Genomic DNA, 16,941 nt, shown 5'->3' with positions numbered 1-16,941 from the left:
AAATTTCACCTATAGTGGCGTTTTTAAGCCTTTCAGTGACGTTTTAAAGCTCTATAGCGGCGTTTTCCTGAAATTTTTTTTTTCTTAAGTACAGATTTATGGAGTCCTATAGTGGCGTTTTTAAGCCCTATAGCGAGGTTTTATAGACCTATAGCGGCGTTTTTATTCAATTTATGGAAATCGAGTCTTTAAAACTCGATTTTCAGCTTAATTTTTTTCCACTTTAAACTAATCCACATACAAATCGAGATTTAAAAACTCGATTTTTATCTTGGAACTCGAGTTTTAGACACTCGAGATGCTAGTTTTCAATATTGTTTTGAAATATGACAATTAACTAAAATTTTTAATATTTATTGTTATTTAGAAAAAAAATTCCTATATCATTACTTTGGCACATTGACATTATGTTGTTAAACTAACAAAAAAGTAAATGTTTTGTTTGTTTTTTTATTTTTTTTTAATTAAAATTAAAATTTCTGTTTTGCCTTTTTTTGTTTTAATTTTGTTTTATTAATTTCAATTTGATGTGGTATTTAAAAATGTCAAATAATTTTTTTAATAATATTTTAATGGTCATGTTAGCGATATGTTAGCAAGCAGAGTACTTCATTTGCCATTAGGGGTGGCAAAATGAGCCCAAACCCATTTGCCCACCCAAACCCACCCACCCAATTATTAGTTGGGTTAAATGAGTATCAACCCAATTAAACCCAGTAATAATTGGGTTTTAACTTAAAGCCCATTCAACCCCATTAAACCCAATATCAATTAACCCAAACTCAACCGGTCAACCCAGCACTCACCTCAGACGTTTTAGGATTAGGTTTTCATTTTACCCCTCATTTTCTCAGCCTCCAATCACGTTTCAGAGTTAGGTTTTCATTTTCCCCCTCACTTTCTCGGCCTCCAATCACTCATCGGTAAGCTTCGAATCTTAGATTTGGACCTTCTGGTTCGACAACCAGTCCAAACCCAAACAAGGTGCGGCGTGGGGCACCTCTCTCCGCAAGGTCTACACCTTCGACACCGTCGAAGATTTCTGGTGGTACCTTTCTAACCTTCCTCAATTCCATGATTTATTCATGTTTTTGTGTCTATTACTATGATTCTTGATCTGGGTTCCTCTTCATCTTTGCCCTCTTTCGTTTTTGTATGTGTTAAGGATAGAAATATAGCTTGCTTTTCGAGGCTTTTCATTTTTTTTTTAAGATCCAGAACAATAGTGGGTTTTGTATTAATTTCGATTGCCTGAACCTTTTTTTTTGGTAATTTAAATCTGTGAAAGTAGTTAGTAGATGTCAAATTTCTTTCACATTTCCAAATTTTATAGATATGTAAATGCATTACAAGGTATGAGTTTGCTTGCTAACATGGTTTAAAATTACAGCGTGTATATACTTAAAAATGGATTAGAAACCTGACTTGCAATGCCAATGTGGGCACCAACCCCATGATATAATAATTAAATTGAAGTTTTCTAACTTGTTTGAAGAGATTTTAACTCATTAGGGTAGTAATGCTACACAGCATTAAGGATATATTTAGTACATGTGTCAAAGGGGGAGTCGAGTAAAGGGAAGAAGACAGTTGTAGTGGGTAGTGGTATGAGGAGGGGGGCGGGGGCCACAGAGTTGGGAAAGTTGGATTTGAATGTGGAGTTTAGTAATGAGGTGGAGGAGCCGATTGCAGCTGGGGTTAGTGAAGGGAATGGGGCGGGGCATGGAGTGGAGGATAACGTTGAAGGGATTGGATTTTTCGAGGGTCTCGATGAGTTTTTGAGTAGCTTGCCTATTCTTAAAGGTTAAGGCGTACTAGTTACTCGATGAAGTAAGACTCGATCCTTTCCTCCTTGTTGTTGTTGTTGTTGTGCTTCAATTTTTGTAATCCTCCATTATTCGTTTCCAATAGTGTCCACGCTAGAGAAAGTTCATAAAAATATTTTAAAATGACTAGTATGGCAATTTGTTACTAGTAGATAAAAGAAAAAAAAAAAGTTACATTAGTGGTTGATTTATATGAGAACTAATAAAAACTTGCCAAATTAACTTATTTAAAAAATTCTGTGAAATTTTATGTCTATAACATTACTCTCCACGATATCATTAGCACACTAGCTTAATCCATTCTACCATTAGCCATCCTAAAATCCTTTATAATGGAGGTAATATTTTATGTAATTGTTGTATACAATCTCTCTCAAAAGGGAGATAGATCTCACAGATGTGAAACCCACTAGGGATATTGCATGTTACTATTACACAAAATAATAAATCCTAGTAGTGCATGCCCCAAATCAAAGTTTTAAAAAAAGGTCAAATGCTACTTATTAGTTATCACCTAGTCCTTTTCATTGCATCATATTGTCCTATTCATAATACACAAACATTCCGGCCTAATTAATGCGTTTAATCCACCAATTCATTTCCAAAGCTCAATTTCCAATAAAAACGTAGGGTCTATCTGGATATCGCTTATTGCTAAAAACTAAAAATTTATTGCTAAAAATACTGTAAAAAAATAATTTTTAAATGTGTAAATAGTGTCGTGAAACCCAGTTTTAAAGAAGAATTTGTTGAATTACGTACTTGCGGATCCCGTGAACAGTACATGGGACCCAACCAAAAAAAGGCAGACGTGCAAAACGCCATTCCTGCCACTATCCAAACTCACACAGTCTCAATTGGAATTACTCCAATTAAACTGGCTTAAAGTAACCCCATCTGCAAGGTTTTGATGGGAAAGAGAGAGCAAAGTGTAAAAAATGTCAAAATTCTTTTGTTGCCGGGTCTAATGGCACTACTTCTTTGTTGCGTCATAGAGCAAAATGCCATGAGGTTGCCAATGAAATTGTGTCTCGTCAGCCTTTAGATCAAGCTACGTATAGGGAAATGGTTGCATTGACAATCATTAGGCACAACAATGAGTCAACTTATTGGCTCAGATTCAAGCAAGCCACAGTTGGATTTATACTTTGAAGAGGCTCGATTTGACTATAAGTTGCACGAGGATTTGAATGTTATGGGGTATTGGAAGTCTCACAGTAATCGTTTCCCAGAACTTTCCTTGATGGCACGTGATATTTTGAGCATTCCCATTACTACTATTGCCTCGGACTCTGCATTCAGCATTGGTGGCCGCATTCTTGATAAGTTTTGCAGTTCTCTTTTGCCACAAACTACAGAAGCTTTGTTATGTGCTCGTGATTGGCTATATGGAGTACCAGGTATATCATATTTTTTAGTTGTTTGTGTAAATGCTTTGCTTTGCTTTTTTAGCTGTACAATTGTTTGGGTAATAAATGCTTTGCTTTGCTTTTTCAGCTATACAATTGTTTGGGTAATAAATGCTTTGCTTTCCTTTTTCAGCTGTACATGATTTTGAGGAAGAAAGCCTTGTGGAGGATTTTGGCAACTTGTGCCTATCTCAATCTAGTTCATATGTTGATGAGGATTAGGTGAAAGGAAGCTATTTTAAGGTAAATTTTTCTGTTGTTTGTGTAATTTTTCTATAGGTTTTGGTAGTGGGAGCTAATTGTTCTTGTTTTAATTATTATGCCTTCTGAGATTTCTTAAATATAGGTCCATTATGTGTGATTTTGTGAATTTTGAATGCAGATGGCCATTGCTTCCATTGTTCACCTCTATGTATTTCCGGCAAAACCTTATGAGCTAATGGGAACTGCTTCACTGAAAATATTTCAGTTCTTGGAGACTATTTTACTGACTGTCCTTTTGAGTTTGATGTGATGTTTAAGTTATTTATTTTTCATAAAGTCAGTGTTAACTAATATCTCTAGTCATATTTGATTTATTCATAGACATTTTTTCTTGTACATTTTCCAGAAATTGGACAGAGAAATTGCTCAGTTTGTTGGCTTAGAGTTTGGTCATTTTTGAGTGTTTGTTTCCAACATTATCTAGAACATGTAAGAATTATGGCAGGACATCTTTTGCTTCATGTTTTGACTTCCGTCATCTAATGAAAATTTTCCTTGGTTTGGTAACTTTGGTTTATTTTTGGGCAGAAAATTTATTTATTTATGGTAATTATGCAGAACATTGATCTGCTCTCTTACCTTTCCTTGTAAAACAGGATCTATAAAATCTTCCTAGTTTGGTCTTATAATTGCTTTTTTTTTTTTCTCGTTAAATTTATTGTATGATTGCAAACCATACATGGTGAGTAATTGAAATTGGGGAATAAAGATTGATAAGCATTATCTAGTGGAATGAATTGATTGCTTGAAAAAGTGATTTTTTTTTTTTTTTTTCCCTTTTGCTTGTGATAGTAGTAGATGTTTCTCAAAACATTTATCTTCATCCCATTTTCCATAAAGCCGAAAGGCCCCTGTAATAGAAAATTATTAGTGACATGCATTACTAGGAAACTTTCTTCTCTCGCTCAAGGCCTTTGTCACTTGAATCTTTTTGTAGAAAGAATCATTTGAGTGGGATCACTTTTATTCAAGTCTCAAACCTCAGAGTTTTGTATACCTTTGGATTGAAATAACAAAGTTATGGGAGTTGGGTCCTGAATATTTTTATGCATGCACTAACCTATGGCAACTAACATTTATTTAGTTTTATTTTTGGGTCTTGGGTTTATTGTTTGTGCACAGATTAGGTCTAGCAGATTAAGGTCATTCCACAGAAGAGTCAGCCCCGACTCACCCCATAAAAGTGGTTTTTCTTTTTCTATTCCAATTGTGGTTTTTTTTTTTTTTTTTTTTAGTATTTAAATTTGGTAACTTGTGTGGCTAGCTCGTAGAACCTTCTTTCATTTTTGTTATTGAATTATTGGATGGACCTGGTAGTCGAACCAGTTTTCGTTTTTCGTTTTTTGAGTTTTGGGGGTATTTTGGTAATTTTTGAGCTTCGGGAGTATTTTGGTCATTTTTTGGGTTTTGGAGGTATTTTGGTCATTTTTTGGGTTTCGGGGGTATTTTGGCCATTTTTGGGTTTCGGGGGTATTTTAGTAATTTTTTGGGTTTTGGGGGGTATTTTGGTCGTTTTTGGGTTTTGGGGGTATTTTGGTCATTTTTGAAGATTTTAGAGTACTTTGGTCATTTTTGGGTTTCGAGGGTATTTTGGTCATTTTTGGGTTTCGGGGGTATTTTGGTCATTTTTTGGGTTCTGGGGTATTTTAGTAATTTTTTGGGTTTTGGGGGGTATTTTGGTCGTTTTCTGGGTTTTAGGGCTATTTTGGTCATTTTTGAAGATTTTAGAGTACTTTGGTCATTTTTGGGTTTTGAGGGTATTTTGGTCATTTTTGGGTTTCGGGGGTATTTTGGTCATTTTTTGGGTTTCGGGAGGTATTTTGGTCATTTTTGAAGATTTTAGAGTACTTTGGTCATTTTCACTTTAGTGGCATTTTAGTAATTTTGATAATTTGGTAATTGGGTGGGTTGGGGCTTACCCATAATAATTGGGTTGGGTTGGATTTGGGTTAGAAGCAATTAGTTAAATGGGTTTTACATGCCCAACCCAATTAGGCCCACTCCAAACCCACCCAAACCCACCCATTTGCCACCCCTATTTGCCATGTAGGAGTTTTCTATTAGAGCATCAGCATCAGGAAATGCTATCTCATCCCATTTTACCATTTCAAAAAGTTACTTTATCAATTATACCATACTATTTTACAACACACCCAACATTCCAAAATTCTATTTTTTTCCCATTTTATTTAAATATTCTATTTTATTCTTTTTTTTAATATTTCTCTCTCTCTCTCTCTCTCTCTCTCTCTTTTCCTTTTCGTCTCTCTCCCTTAACCTCTGGCACAAGAACAGATAAGAAAAAAAAAAAAAAAAAACCCAGCAAGGTTTCTCTAAGTCTAAAACATCACCACCACTGTAACCCCTATGGCAAAACCACACCATAACCCCCACAACAAAACCACCACATTAGCCACCTGCTAATCTAAACAAACCCAATCAGCACCCAGAGCACGCCATGGAGAGATTGGCTCTATCCCAAAGGCTCTGCACGCCACTGAGAGATTGGCTCGTGTCGCTCCAAGCACTAGCGATTTGCACGGACTCAACAGCAGCGATGGACCGAAATCCATGTTTGGTTTTTGGACCTTGCATCGGAGACTCGACATCGGAGATTTCCACACAGACGCTGCGCTCACCGTCCTGATTGTCTCGGCTGAGTTCGTATCTGAGAAAGTGTGAGCTCCAATCCAATGTGAGCTCCGATCTGGTGCATGATGCTCAACGCCATGTAGTCTATGAGAAAGTGTGATAGAGCAGAGGGAGAAAGAGAGGAAAGGGAGTGAGAGACAGAGAAAGATAGAGAGAGATGAGAGATGAGAGAGAAAAGTATGAATAAAATATTAATATTATTTTTGGCATAGTGCTACAGTGCCAAAAAAATTTGCACTTCCCCACTTTTAGCCTTCCAGCTGCTGAGCATATTTTTAGCCTAAATGCCAAATGCTGCTTACATTTGACATTTCCAAGGCCGACTGGGGATGCTCTTAGTAGGTTGATGGTAAGAACCAAAATAGAATTTATTTTATGTTTTTAGAGACTGAAATAGTAGCAAAATTAAAATAAGGACCAGAATAGGACGACTCAAAATGTAGAGATGAAAAGTCATATTTTCCTAATATGAATAGGTGGACATGAATTTGAAATCCAATTGTAATGAGGTGGCCAACGCCAAGTTTTTAATTGAGAACAATTCAGGAGTGTGCGGTTATAGGAATAAAGCACACATGTACCCTCACAGTATGGCAATCGAAGCTGAAGTTTAAATTTGGTAAGTCACCACCCAGATATGTAAGCACGCTGACATTTTTTTTTGTTTTTAATTCGCAAGGAGGACATAATTTCCTACTTCACTTAGCCAAACACTAAACTTTTTTCAATTTCACTGTATCTTATATTAATTATATACTTGGTAAACTTCATAATTAGGTTATCTTATTTTGTTATCTGAATGAATGGTATGTGCAATGCAATGAAATTTCATCTCTTGGTAACAGGAAGAATTTTAAATTTCATTCATTTTATGTCCTAATTACGATGGAAATAAGAAAAAAATCATTAAAAAAAAAAATCTAAATCTACAAAAAGAAAAAAAAATGAATTAAAGAAATGTTTCTTGTAGCACCATCTCCTAAACCTAGCCCTGATTTGGGTGACGTGAAGATGAAGATAGCAGCCGCTCTTTTGGGAGATGCTGAGGAGAGAGAGCCCAGTATCTCAAAGAGAGTTCCCCAAAAATCAAGCATGGATCCTAATTTGTATAAGGCTGTAAAGAGTAAAAATATTGATTTCATCAAAGCTCAAGATACGGAACAGTCTGCTCTCTCCGACAAAACCCCCGAATTAAATACAATCCTGCAAGCTCAGACGATGATCAACAATTTGTACAAGCGACCCTGGAGATCCAACTATGCCAAAAATTTGTCACGGAAAAGAACTCCAATGGGCCATTGGTGGCTCCACATGTAGTTCAAGTTGGTCATAGCTAGCAAAATAATTAATTATTATATATGAATTTTAAAATTTTAGAATTTTATTATCCTTAAAAAATATTTGTGCCCACCCTAAAATTTTTTAGGCCTAACATATTTAATTTTTGGACAAAATTTGGTAACAAACTTTATTGTAGACTAAAATTATAACTCTACTCAATATTTTTTTATTGGACGTGAATTGTGAAAAATTTACCATTGGATTATATTTTTTTCTTATATCCTGGCCTCCATATTTACAAAATTTCAAGAAAATCAAAGATCAATAATTATGTCATCAATCAAATCTTTAAATTTTGAGTTTTTATAGTCTAAAATTACATAAAAATTTAAGTTTATAAATCAAATAATAAATAACATCTGATTAACATAAAATTCGACATGCCTTTTAAGAACATAATGAACACGCAATTAACAGTTAAATTTTCAAAATATATAATCATATTAGTTTGTTTAGTGAGAGTTGTAGTCTTAGGCTACAACTAAGTTTGTAGCCAAATGTTATCTTTAAATTTTGGTTCCTTTAACAATATACTAGGTCCTTACAAACAAAAAGAAAAATCCCAATAAATTTTTTATCTAACTAAATTTTTGAAAGAGATGTAACTATAACATTAAATAATGAGACTATTATACAAAGATTTAAAAAAAGAAAATTCCTATAAGAAAATTGTCAAACTGTACATGCATGTGTGTGTTTTGGTCAATATATAAAGTTCTCTTTTTATTAAATTTTGGTCAATAATGACAACCCTGAAAAATATTTCTAGAGCTGCCCCTGCCAATGGCGACCTTCCTCTTCATGTAGCCGCAAGTGCTAGGAATATGCAAATAGTGGAACATTTAGTCAAGTTGTCTAACGAGCAGTTGAAAGATTACTGCGATTGTGTACCACTAGTGGAGAAATATATGGAGGAGAATACACCTCTGCCCCTAGTCTTGATAAAAAAAAAAAAAATAATAAATAAATAAATAAAATCCAAGTGGGTCGTAATTCGGCTTTGAAAGCCAAGTACAATAAGGTGGCTAAGTTCTTGGTCGAGAAATGTCCAGAAGAGTCCTATTATCCAAATAAGGAACGTGAGTCTCCTTTCTATTTGGCGGCAGAAGGAGAAGATGAGAAACTCATGAAGCTCATGATAACTACAAATCGCCTGCCATATCCCAAATCAATTGTTCACGCTGCCATTTATTAACTCATGACAATTGCCAACCTACCATATGGAAAATCAATTGTTCATACTGCCATTTATGGTTCTTTTACTGCGACAAAAAAAAAAAAAAAAAAAAAAAAAAAAAAAAAAAAAAAAAAAAAAAAAGGTGATTTTCAATTTCAGGTGTCTCAATGGTCGATACACTTACTTCTTTTTCTTTTCCCCTTCAATCTATCTCATACAAGTAAACATTGATTAGGTTATCTGGGTGTGAACATTTACGGCAGCTGTTCAAAGAGGAAAAAAGGTAATTATGAATTTCAGGTTTGTCAATACACATACTTCCTTTTTTTTTTTCACCTTCAATGTGTTCATGCATATACAGGTAAAATTATATATATATATATATATATATCATATCTAATCTAATCTAATCTAATACTATATATAAAAAGCAGAAGCCTTTAAGGAGGTGCTGCCACGTTAGGAAAAGAGGCCACCTAAAAAACAGCCACATATACAGCTTTTAAGTTAAACCAGCCGCACGTTGCAACGTTTGGCTTTTTAAAACTTTGCCACGCTTGCAGTTAAAAAAAGGATAGATTATATTGCTTCGTTAGGTTAACACACCATTTGATAGCAACTTAGTATAAAAGGAAAAATAATCGGTTAAAATACAAGGCTTGCAATTCTCTCAAAGAAAAAATGCAGCATACATAGAGAGTTCTTCGTTCCTTCGCCAGACTTAGAGCACCGCTGCAAGCAGAAAGAAAAATCTATGGGCATCAACACCATTAGGCTGTATATCTGCCACCATTAGATCGTTGGATTCGGTTCCGGTACGTTTTTTTTTTTTTTTTCATTTTTCTAGATTTGGGTATGAAATATTACTTTTTATTGAGTTTTTTTGTTGGATAGGTTTAGATTTGATTTTTTCTTTTTTTTTTGATTCCTTTTTGTTTCAGGCTTTTGGGTTCTCCATGAAAATGTTTGTTTTCTCAATTTTTCGATATATATATATATATATATATATATCGCTAAGCCTTTCCCGGTTCTCTAATATCTGCGTTCATATATATATATATATATATATATATATTTTCCTGGGGTTTTGATTTGGAAAACACCTTTTGATTTGTTTCACAGGGTTATAGCCTTCAGTATAAAAGAAGACAAACCGCTTAAATCAGAAAATTGCAATCAAAAGGAAAGGGGAAAGAGAATAGAGTTCGTCGAAACCATAACCCGATAGCTTAAAAGAGAATTTTCTGGAATCATTGGTTTCCCCACCACTGAAAACAAAACCTGATAGATACTTATTTAGTTGTTATTAATTTTTGGGATTTGGGGGTTTCTAATTAGGGTTTGCTGCAATTGTAGATTTCAATTCCTAATATGTTTTCCTCTCTCTCTCTCTCTTTTCTTCTTTTTTTTCATGGAAACACCATAGATGATCAAATTCCACTTTAAAATCTGCCACGCGTCTAAAAACCCAAAACAATGAAAACGTTAATGCCATCCGCTGTATCCATTGGTCAAATCATATAAATTCAATCCAAACCGCATGTACGTTCACATTCACTGATTCATTTCTTCAAACACCGATAAAGTCCCTCACTCTTGCTTCTCAAAAAAAAAAAAAAAAAAAAAAAAAAAAATCCCTCACTCTCGATTAAAAGTAGTTACCTTCACTGATATGAGTAATCCCTTCAAAATCTCAAAAATCTTCACTCAACCTTGCCTCTAACCATCACCTATTTTCCATTCCCAAAACACTGCCTCTTACGCCGTTTACAAAGTTTAGCCTACCGGACCTACTACTGGTATTTTATTTTTTTTGGGTTATGTTTTAAAATTAGGTCATTAAAAATATGATTTAGGTTTGGGTTTTTTGTTTAGATTCGTTTAGATTTGATTTATATTAGATTCATTTACTCTGTACAGGGTCAAATGGCAGCAAAGAGAGCAGGAAAAGAAATGTAAACAAAGAAGGTACAGGCAATAGAGAGAGGCTTTGGTTGAACTTTGAAGTTCACAGAGAAGATAATAGGGTTTTTTTTTTTTTTTTTTTTTTTTTTTTTTTTTTTTTTTTTTTAATGTGGTATGAAATTTAGTCTCTTTGTCTCTATTTCTTTCCTATTATTTTTTATTGTTCAAAAAATTTATCACGCTCTTTGTTCAGTTCTAATTTTTTGATATCATTTTTTTTCTCTATGCAAATGTTAATGCTTTGTTATTCACTGGAATTGTTTTAGGGACCCATGAAATATCTTTACTCTACAATTCAAATATTACATTTTGGCCAAACTTCTACTTCTCCTATTGTGTTTGCTGTGTTTATATTCAATTGCTATTCTTATTGATTTCTTCTAAAGACAAACCCATATAATATATCTCCTCTTGTTTAAATCAGTTTTGGTTAATTAGTTTGAATGCAATACTGAAAATATTCACCTCAATAGAAGAAACAGGAATATGCAAATATGAAATTTGTCTATAATTTAATGCCAATCTCTCTCTCTCCTTGGAGGACTGACAATTAGGGGTTTTATTTTTTCAGGGCACTATAATTGTTCTCTATCCTAAAAGACTATTTATTGTTTTTGTATTAGAATGAATGCTTGAATGTGTGATGAAACCCAAATAACCAAATATTTATTACAAGTTTGGGTATCTTAATTTTGGAACTCTGTGCATACATCTTAATTTCACTAATTTTTGCATATAGGCTCAGGTTGCTGTTCTTCCTATTAAATAAGTAGTGTTGTACTCAAAGTCGTCGGTTTGCAAGTGAATGGTTTGATTCAAGTTCTAATTTGAAGATTTTACTGAATAAGGTAGATCAAGATGTTTTTTCATATTTAGGTGTGGGTAGACTCAGGTTTGAATTGGTTTTTGTTTTGGATTCAATTGACCTATAACACTATGATTCCATTAATCTTCTTCTGATAGCTAAATAGATAGTTAGAGTTCTCTTTAATTTTTTTCTTTTTTTGTCTACTATGTTTTGTAATCAAGTTGGCTTATTTGTGTGTTTGTGAGGTTTTCCAATTCAGTCTAACTCAATGATCACATTGTCTTGCTTTTAAGGGTTTTGAGTTCTATCAGTGATTATTCTGTAATTGTTGAAAATGCATGATTTATGTTTTACAAAAAAATTTAGTAATTCCCACACATGTATTTTTGGTCTCTTCAATTTCTTTACACTTCCTAAATGAGGATTCCTAGCGAAGAGTTTCCAATTTGTTCATTCAGCATTTATCAAGTACAAATTTAGATTTATTTAACTCTCTCTTGGATTCAATTGTAGAATTCATTTGTCATTGATTGGTTTCAACTTTAAATCTGTGTAATAAAAAATTTAAGGATTTTTCTTTAGCTTTTCTTTTTCTGGGTTTGTAGGTGGAAAAGCAAATCCTTGGAAGCAATCCAAGTCTGAGCAGTACTACCAGGTATAGTTTCCACTTTATTGGAACAAATTTTATTTGAATTTTCTTCAAGATATTTATTTAATTGTATATTGCTATAATCAACATGAAGATTAATTAATTTTTCAAATGCCTCTTAGAAGTAGTGAATCTAATTTTTAATATTAGTGCTTCCCCTCAAAAAGTTTAAACATGTGCACATTCTCATGGATTGATTCCTTAATTTACAACTTTGCACAATTTTGAAACTAACGTATATATGACAAAAACAGGAATACAATAGTTTTTAGTGGTAGATGATTTTTATATAGTTAATATTTTTTTAGTTCCATTGCCACTTATAAATGGCCATTAATATTAGATTGAATTAATTATGAATATAAGAACAAGCACCGTGAAACTAATTTGAATTTTAGTATAAAACTTTGAAATGAATAGTAGAAATTGACAATGAACATTCCACTCGACAATAATCAATGAATATTCCAAGCCTTTATGTATGGTTGGATTCTTTTATTTAAGTTCTCTTATTTAGAACTCCCTTCATGCCATATCATTAAGCATTATGAAATGTTAATCATGGAAAATTTTGGGTGCATTGTTATGTGTTTTCCTTCTCTAAAATGGGATATCCATGAAGTTTTGGAGTTTATGCATGTGCAGAAATAATAATAGCTTAATATGTGTCTTTTAATGAACCAATGCTGTATTCTATTAAAAATGCACCAAATTTTATTTCGTTTTAAAATACATCAAGTAGGCTTTAGGATTGAGGTTCAATTTTTTTTTTCCCATCAATTACTTTTTTTTTTTATAGGTAATGTTTACTATGACTTGAGCTACATTGTCTAAGGAAGTCAAACACTTTAGTTAGAGTTCTGTTTTTTTGTTTATGTGTCCTTTGTATGTTTAATTATTTGGTTGATTTATTAATTGATGTGATATATCAATAATAGGTTGTTGGTTGTTGTATCTTCATCATGATCACAAGGCCTCATCAATATATCTTCAATTATTAGGTTGTTTGTCTCGTATAGCTGTTTTGACATAGAAAAAAAAAATTTAGAACTCCACAATGTTTAAGTTAAAAAGCGAAAGGTTATACAAAACAAACACGTCTAAATAATCAAAGCTAGACACTACATCTCAAAAATGTTAAACCCATTCGTCCAAAGCTAATTGCCATCAAGACTGCCTATTTTCTTCCTCAAATAAACGCATTTGTCGGTATGTTTTTTCCATCCTCTTGTCGAAGCACAAATTCACAAAGATCTTTGATAGATAAGATGGTGGGTATTTTGCAAGAAGATTACAGAATCAAAAGGTTAGGAACTGCCATTGTGAGATTGTCTTACCACAATCTTCAGCCTTACTGCTACTGTTAGACTGCTGGAACCACTGCTGGTATTTATGTTTTTAAAATTAGTTTGCTAAATATGATTTAGGTTTTGATATTTTGGTTAGCTTCATTTATATTTAGGCTTTCGGGTTAGATTTGATTAGTTTATATTAGATTTCCTTTTTACTGTACAAGGGACGTCACAAGGCAGCAAGAGAGAAGAGCAAGAAAACAAACTGCAGACAAAGAAGGTACAGGCAATAGGGGGAGGCTTCAGTTGAACTTTGAAGTTAACAAAGAAGACAGAGATGGGTTTTTCTTAATGTGGTATGAAATTTAGTCTCTCTCTCTCTTTCTCCTTTTTTTTTTTTTTTTTTTTTTTGGTTCAAACAAATTTTCGTGCCTTTTGCTCAGTTCTAAATTTTGATTATCATAGTTTTTTACTGCACAAATGTTAATGTTTTATTATTTATTGGCATTGTTTTAGGTACCCATGAAATATCTTCAACCTACAATTCAATTGCTATCAGGTACTAGATCTCTTGGAGATAGCAAAGGATATCACTTTCTTACCCTTTTTCATAACCATCACAACTCCAAAGTCAAAACAAAGTAATGTTTTCGCCAAACAAACTTCTACTTCTCTTATTGTGTATGTTGTGTTTATATTCAATTGTTACTCCAATCAACTTCTTCTAAAGATAAACACATAAAATATGTCTCCTGTTTTTTTTAGCGGGTCAGGTTAGTATGATTTTGAGAGAAAAAGGAATATGCAAATATGTCTATTTTTTTAATGTCAATCTCTTTCTCTCTCCTTGGAAGATTGACAATTATGGGGTTCTATTTTTTTAAAAGGGCACTATTTGGTTTCTCTATCCTAAAAAACTATATATATTGTTTTTGTATTCAAATAAATGCTTCAACGTGTGACGAAACCCAAATATGTAAATATTTATTAGTAGTTTGGGTATCTTAGTATCTATTTTATTGTTAGTTTCTATCCCTCATATTGTTGAATACTTTGTTTTGTTGAATTATTTTGGAACTTTGCGCACTCATCTTAATTTCAATGAATTTTGCATATAAACTCATGTTGTTGTTGCATATAACCTCATGTTTAAGTTGTTTTTCATATTAAATAATTAGTGTGGTACTCAATTAAGGTAGATCAAGATTTTTTTTTCATTTTTAGGTATGTGGGTAAACTCATTAAATGACTTTGAGTGTTCATATTCTGAATTAGCAACATATGTGCACCTTGACGGCAAGTGTGAACTATAATATGGTGACATTTGCTGGTTGTGTTAATGGTTGAATGATGAAATTTAAGTGGGGACAAACTAGCAATGATGAACAATGGAGTGGAGGATTTTATTTATTTATTTTTAAATGTATTTGAACAATGGTAATATGTAGTAATTGTTTAGCGCACATTTTTCATAACTAGAACTTTTTTTTTTCCTTTCATAGACGCCTGCTTTTCGTTTCCTTTTAAAGGTTGGATGGAATGCCATGTTGTCTTTGGCAAGATGCTATATGGGATGGATGTTGTTTACAAGAGTGAAGTAGAAGGATATCTTCCTTTCAGTTTTATATAGTGCAACTCAATGCATCATTTATGTTTTATGCTAATGCTATTTTTTATGAATATTTTATTTTTATTTTGCTAGGTCTTAATTGCTACTTAGAGCCAGAGAGTAGTTGAAAAAGAGGTAGAGACAAATAAGAAAATGAATATTGGTGAAACTGAGAAAAGTGCAAATATTATCAAGAGTCTAATGAAGTAGGAGTTGATGGAAAAGGACAATGGTAGGAAGCATCAAGAAATTGAAAACCAAATGTACACGGCTCAAGGAAAAAGCAAGACAATGCAAATTTCTATTGGTACCAGTTCTTATCTTCTAATGATTGCTATTGAGAAAATTCTATAATGGAAGACTTGGTTAGGCCTACCATAGCCACTTTCTTTGCACTTACATAGGCTTGGACATTTGATCTTGAGGGACCAATTTTAAGTTTCAATCAGTGCAAGTGCAAAATAAGGATTAGCTTTAAGAGATCTCCTTTTTCTCCCTCCTACCTTAAGATATATATTTTGTTTGACTTTGTATTCTTGGAATTAATTGTCCTCTTTGCAATGTAAGGTTTAGGAGTATTTTTGACATTGGCTGATGATATTTTTGATATGTTTAGCAGATGAAGAAATTATGAGATTAAATGCAATGATCAAAGGCATGGTTGTTGACAACTTTGGACCTACAAGATTTAGAGATGAAGCATGAAGTCGTTAAGCAAGGATTAAAATATTTGAAAGATTTTAATAAGTAGAACTTCTTCTTTTTTCATTTTAATTAATTATTATTTTTGAATAAGTGCATTTCTTTATTTCTATTAATTATATGTATTGTTGTATTATGAGTTTTATATTATTTAAACTAGCAAGAAAACACACTTACTGATTGTTTTATAAACTGTATACTATAATGCATTAGTTAAATAGTATAAATTTTATGTTGACCTTTGGATCTGATGCAAGAAATCTACTTGAGAAAAATAGTTTGTTACCATTGCTTTAAGTTTTTCATTTTTTTTGCAATTTAAGGTTAAAGTATCAACCAATGCTTCATAACTTTTTAATAGTTTTGAAATTAAAGATAGAGAGACAAATTAGAGAAGATGTAATTCTGGATCCAAGTCTATCCAAGTTGCGTTGGCAAATATATCTAATGTAAAGATATAGTTGCATTCCTAACTTATTGTAGAGAAACTTGTTACAATATATATTTACTATGATTGATTGCACCAGTTTCATTTAATAGCTCTTCCCTGTAGTTACTAGGAAACTTTGCCCTAGACAATTTATGTATGCTACCCTGTTTCTTAAATTATGCTCACCTGAATATCCTTACAAAAGAACATGTGGTATTGCTGTATATTCAGTAAGTACTCTCAATCATGTTATGATATTAGAGTCATTATTAGATTAGTCCATGAAAGAATCATCCTTCAATTGTTTTTTAATATGTAAAAATGATCCCGCATATTGCGTGGGTTAAATGCTAGTACTATATATTATAGCAAAAGCCTTTTTCCTACAATTAAGGTCGTGTTTCCATATAGGAAAAAATGCCACTTTAAAAACTAATACGTATACAGCTTTAAGTTAAAAGGCCTGCATAAAATATCGTTTCAATAATCTTAAAATTTTAACTTTTACTTCTACAACACCATTTAAAAGTCTCTCAGTATAAAAATAAATAAATAAATAAAAGACTTAGAACTAAATGTTAGACAAAAGCATCTGCTGTTTCCATTCGTTAAACACAAATGGCCAAAAGAAAAACCCTTCCTTGCTGATCTGCTTTGTAGTTTGCACTATGTTTAATTTCTTCTCTACAATAGAGTGCGAACTTGCCCACTTAGTTTCTATCACCAAGTCAATTTAGACTCACAAGAGAACGATCATTACATCATTTGAAGATTCTTTTAATAATTGTTTGGAATAAGTTGATATAGAATGAGAGAG

At 32.7% G+C, this 16,941-nt stretch overlaps 1 protein-coding gene and 1 long non-coding RNA gene across 18 annotated transcripts; both read left to right on the top strand.

The window, feature by feature from the left end:
• Positions 1 to 861: 861 nt before the first annotated feature.
• LOC126724918 (zinc finger BED domain-containing protein RICESLEEPER 3-like) lies at positions 862 to 4,006 on the top strand. 4 transcript variants are annotated; one of them, XR_007655187.1, is made up of 3 exons: positions 879 to 1,048; positions 3,369 to 3,457; positions 3,618 to 4,006. XR_007655187.1 is itself a non-coding variant. In XM_050429339.1 (3 exons), the coding sequence occupies exons 1-2, from the start codon at positions 2,923 to 2,925 to the stop codon at positions 3,455 to 3,457; spliced, it is 393 nt and encodes a 130-aa protein (XP_050285296.1). In that variant the 5' UTR covers positions 2,664 to 2,922; the 3' UTR covers positions 3,618 to 4,006. The 4 variants fall into 4 exon arrangements, 2 of the variants coding, with proteins under 2 accessions (XP_050285296.1, XP_050285297.1); XM_050429339.1 differs by lacking the exon at positions 879 to 1,048 and adding an exon at positions 2,664 to 3,226; XM_050429340.1 differs by lacking the exon at positions 879 to 1,048 and adding an exon at positions 2,665 to 3,226 and having other exon boundaries at positions 3,369 to 3,478.
• A 4,921-nt stretch (positions 4,007 to 8,927) lies between these two features.
• Positions 8,928 to 15,945, top strand: LOC126724915 (uncharacterized). Of its 14 annotated transcripts, none has more exons than XR_007655184.1 (9): positions 9,207 to 9,484; positions 9,792 to 10,468; positions 10,590 to 10,637; positions 11,374 to 11,482; positions 12,048 to 12,097; positions 13,587 to 13,739; positions 13,900 to 14,024; positions 15,086 to 15,299; positions 15,609 to 15,945. It is a non-coding gene; the product is annotated as an uncharacterized LOC126724915 (long non-coding RNA). The 14 variants fall into 14 exon arrangements; XR_007655181.1 differs by having other exon boundaries at positions 9,208 to 9,484; positions 13,608 to 13,739; XR_007655173.1 differs by lacking the exon at positions 11,374 to 11,482 and having other exon boundaries at positions 9,212 to 9,484.
• Positions 15,946 to 16,941: the final 996 nt, after the last annotated feature.

Source organism: Quercus robur, chromosome 5 (assembly GCF_932294415.1).
Source record: "Quercus robur chromosome 5, dhQueRobu3.1, whole genome shotgun sequence".
NCBI lineage: Eukaryota > Viridiplantae > Streptophyta > Magnoliopsida > Fagales > Fagaceae > Quercus > Quercus robur.
Note: the sequence above shows the minus strand (reverse complement) of the source record. Positions and strands in the feature narration are given on the sequence as shown.

What these genes read in the sequence shown, in the direction of transcription:
- LOC126724918 (XM_050429339.1), top strand. Translation starts at nt 2,923, where the DNA reads ATGAGTCAACTTATTGGCTCAGATTCAAGCAAGCCACAGTTGGATTTA. An exon ending in TTGGCTATATGGAGTACCAG is followed by an intron (nt 3,227 to 3,368) that starts GTATATCATATT and finishes TTCCTTTTTCAG; the next exon opens with CTGTACATGATTTTGAGGAA.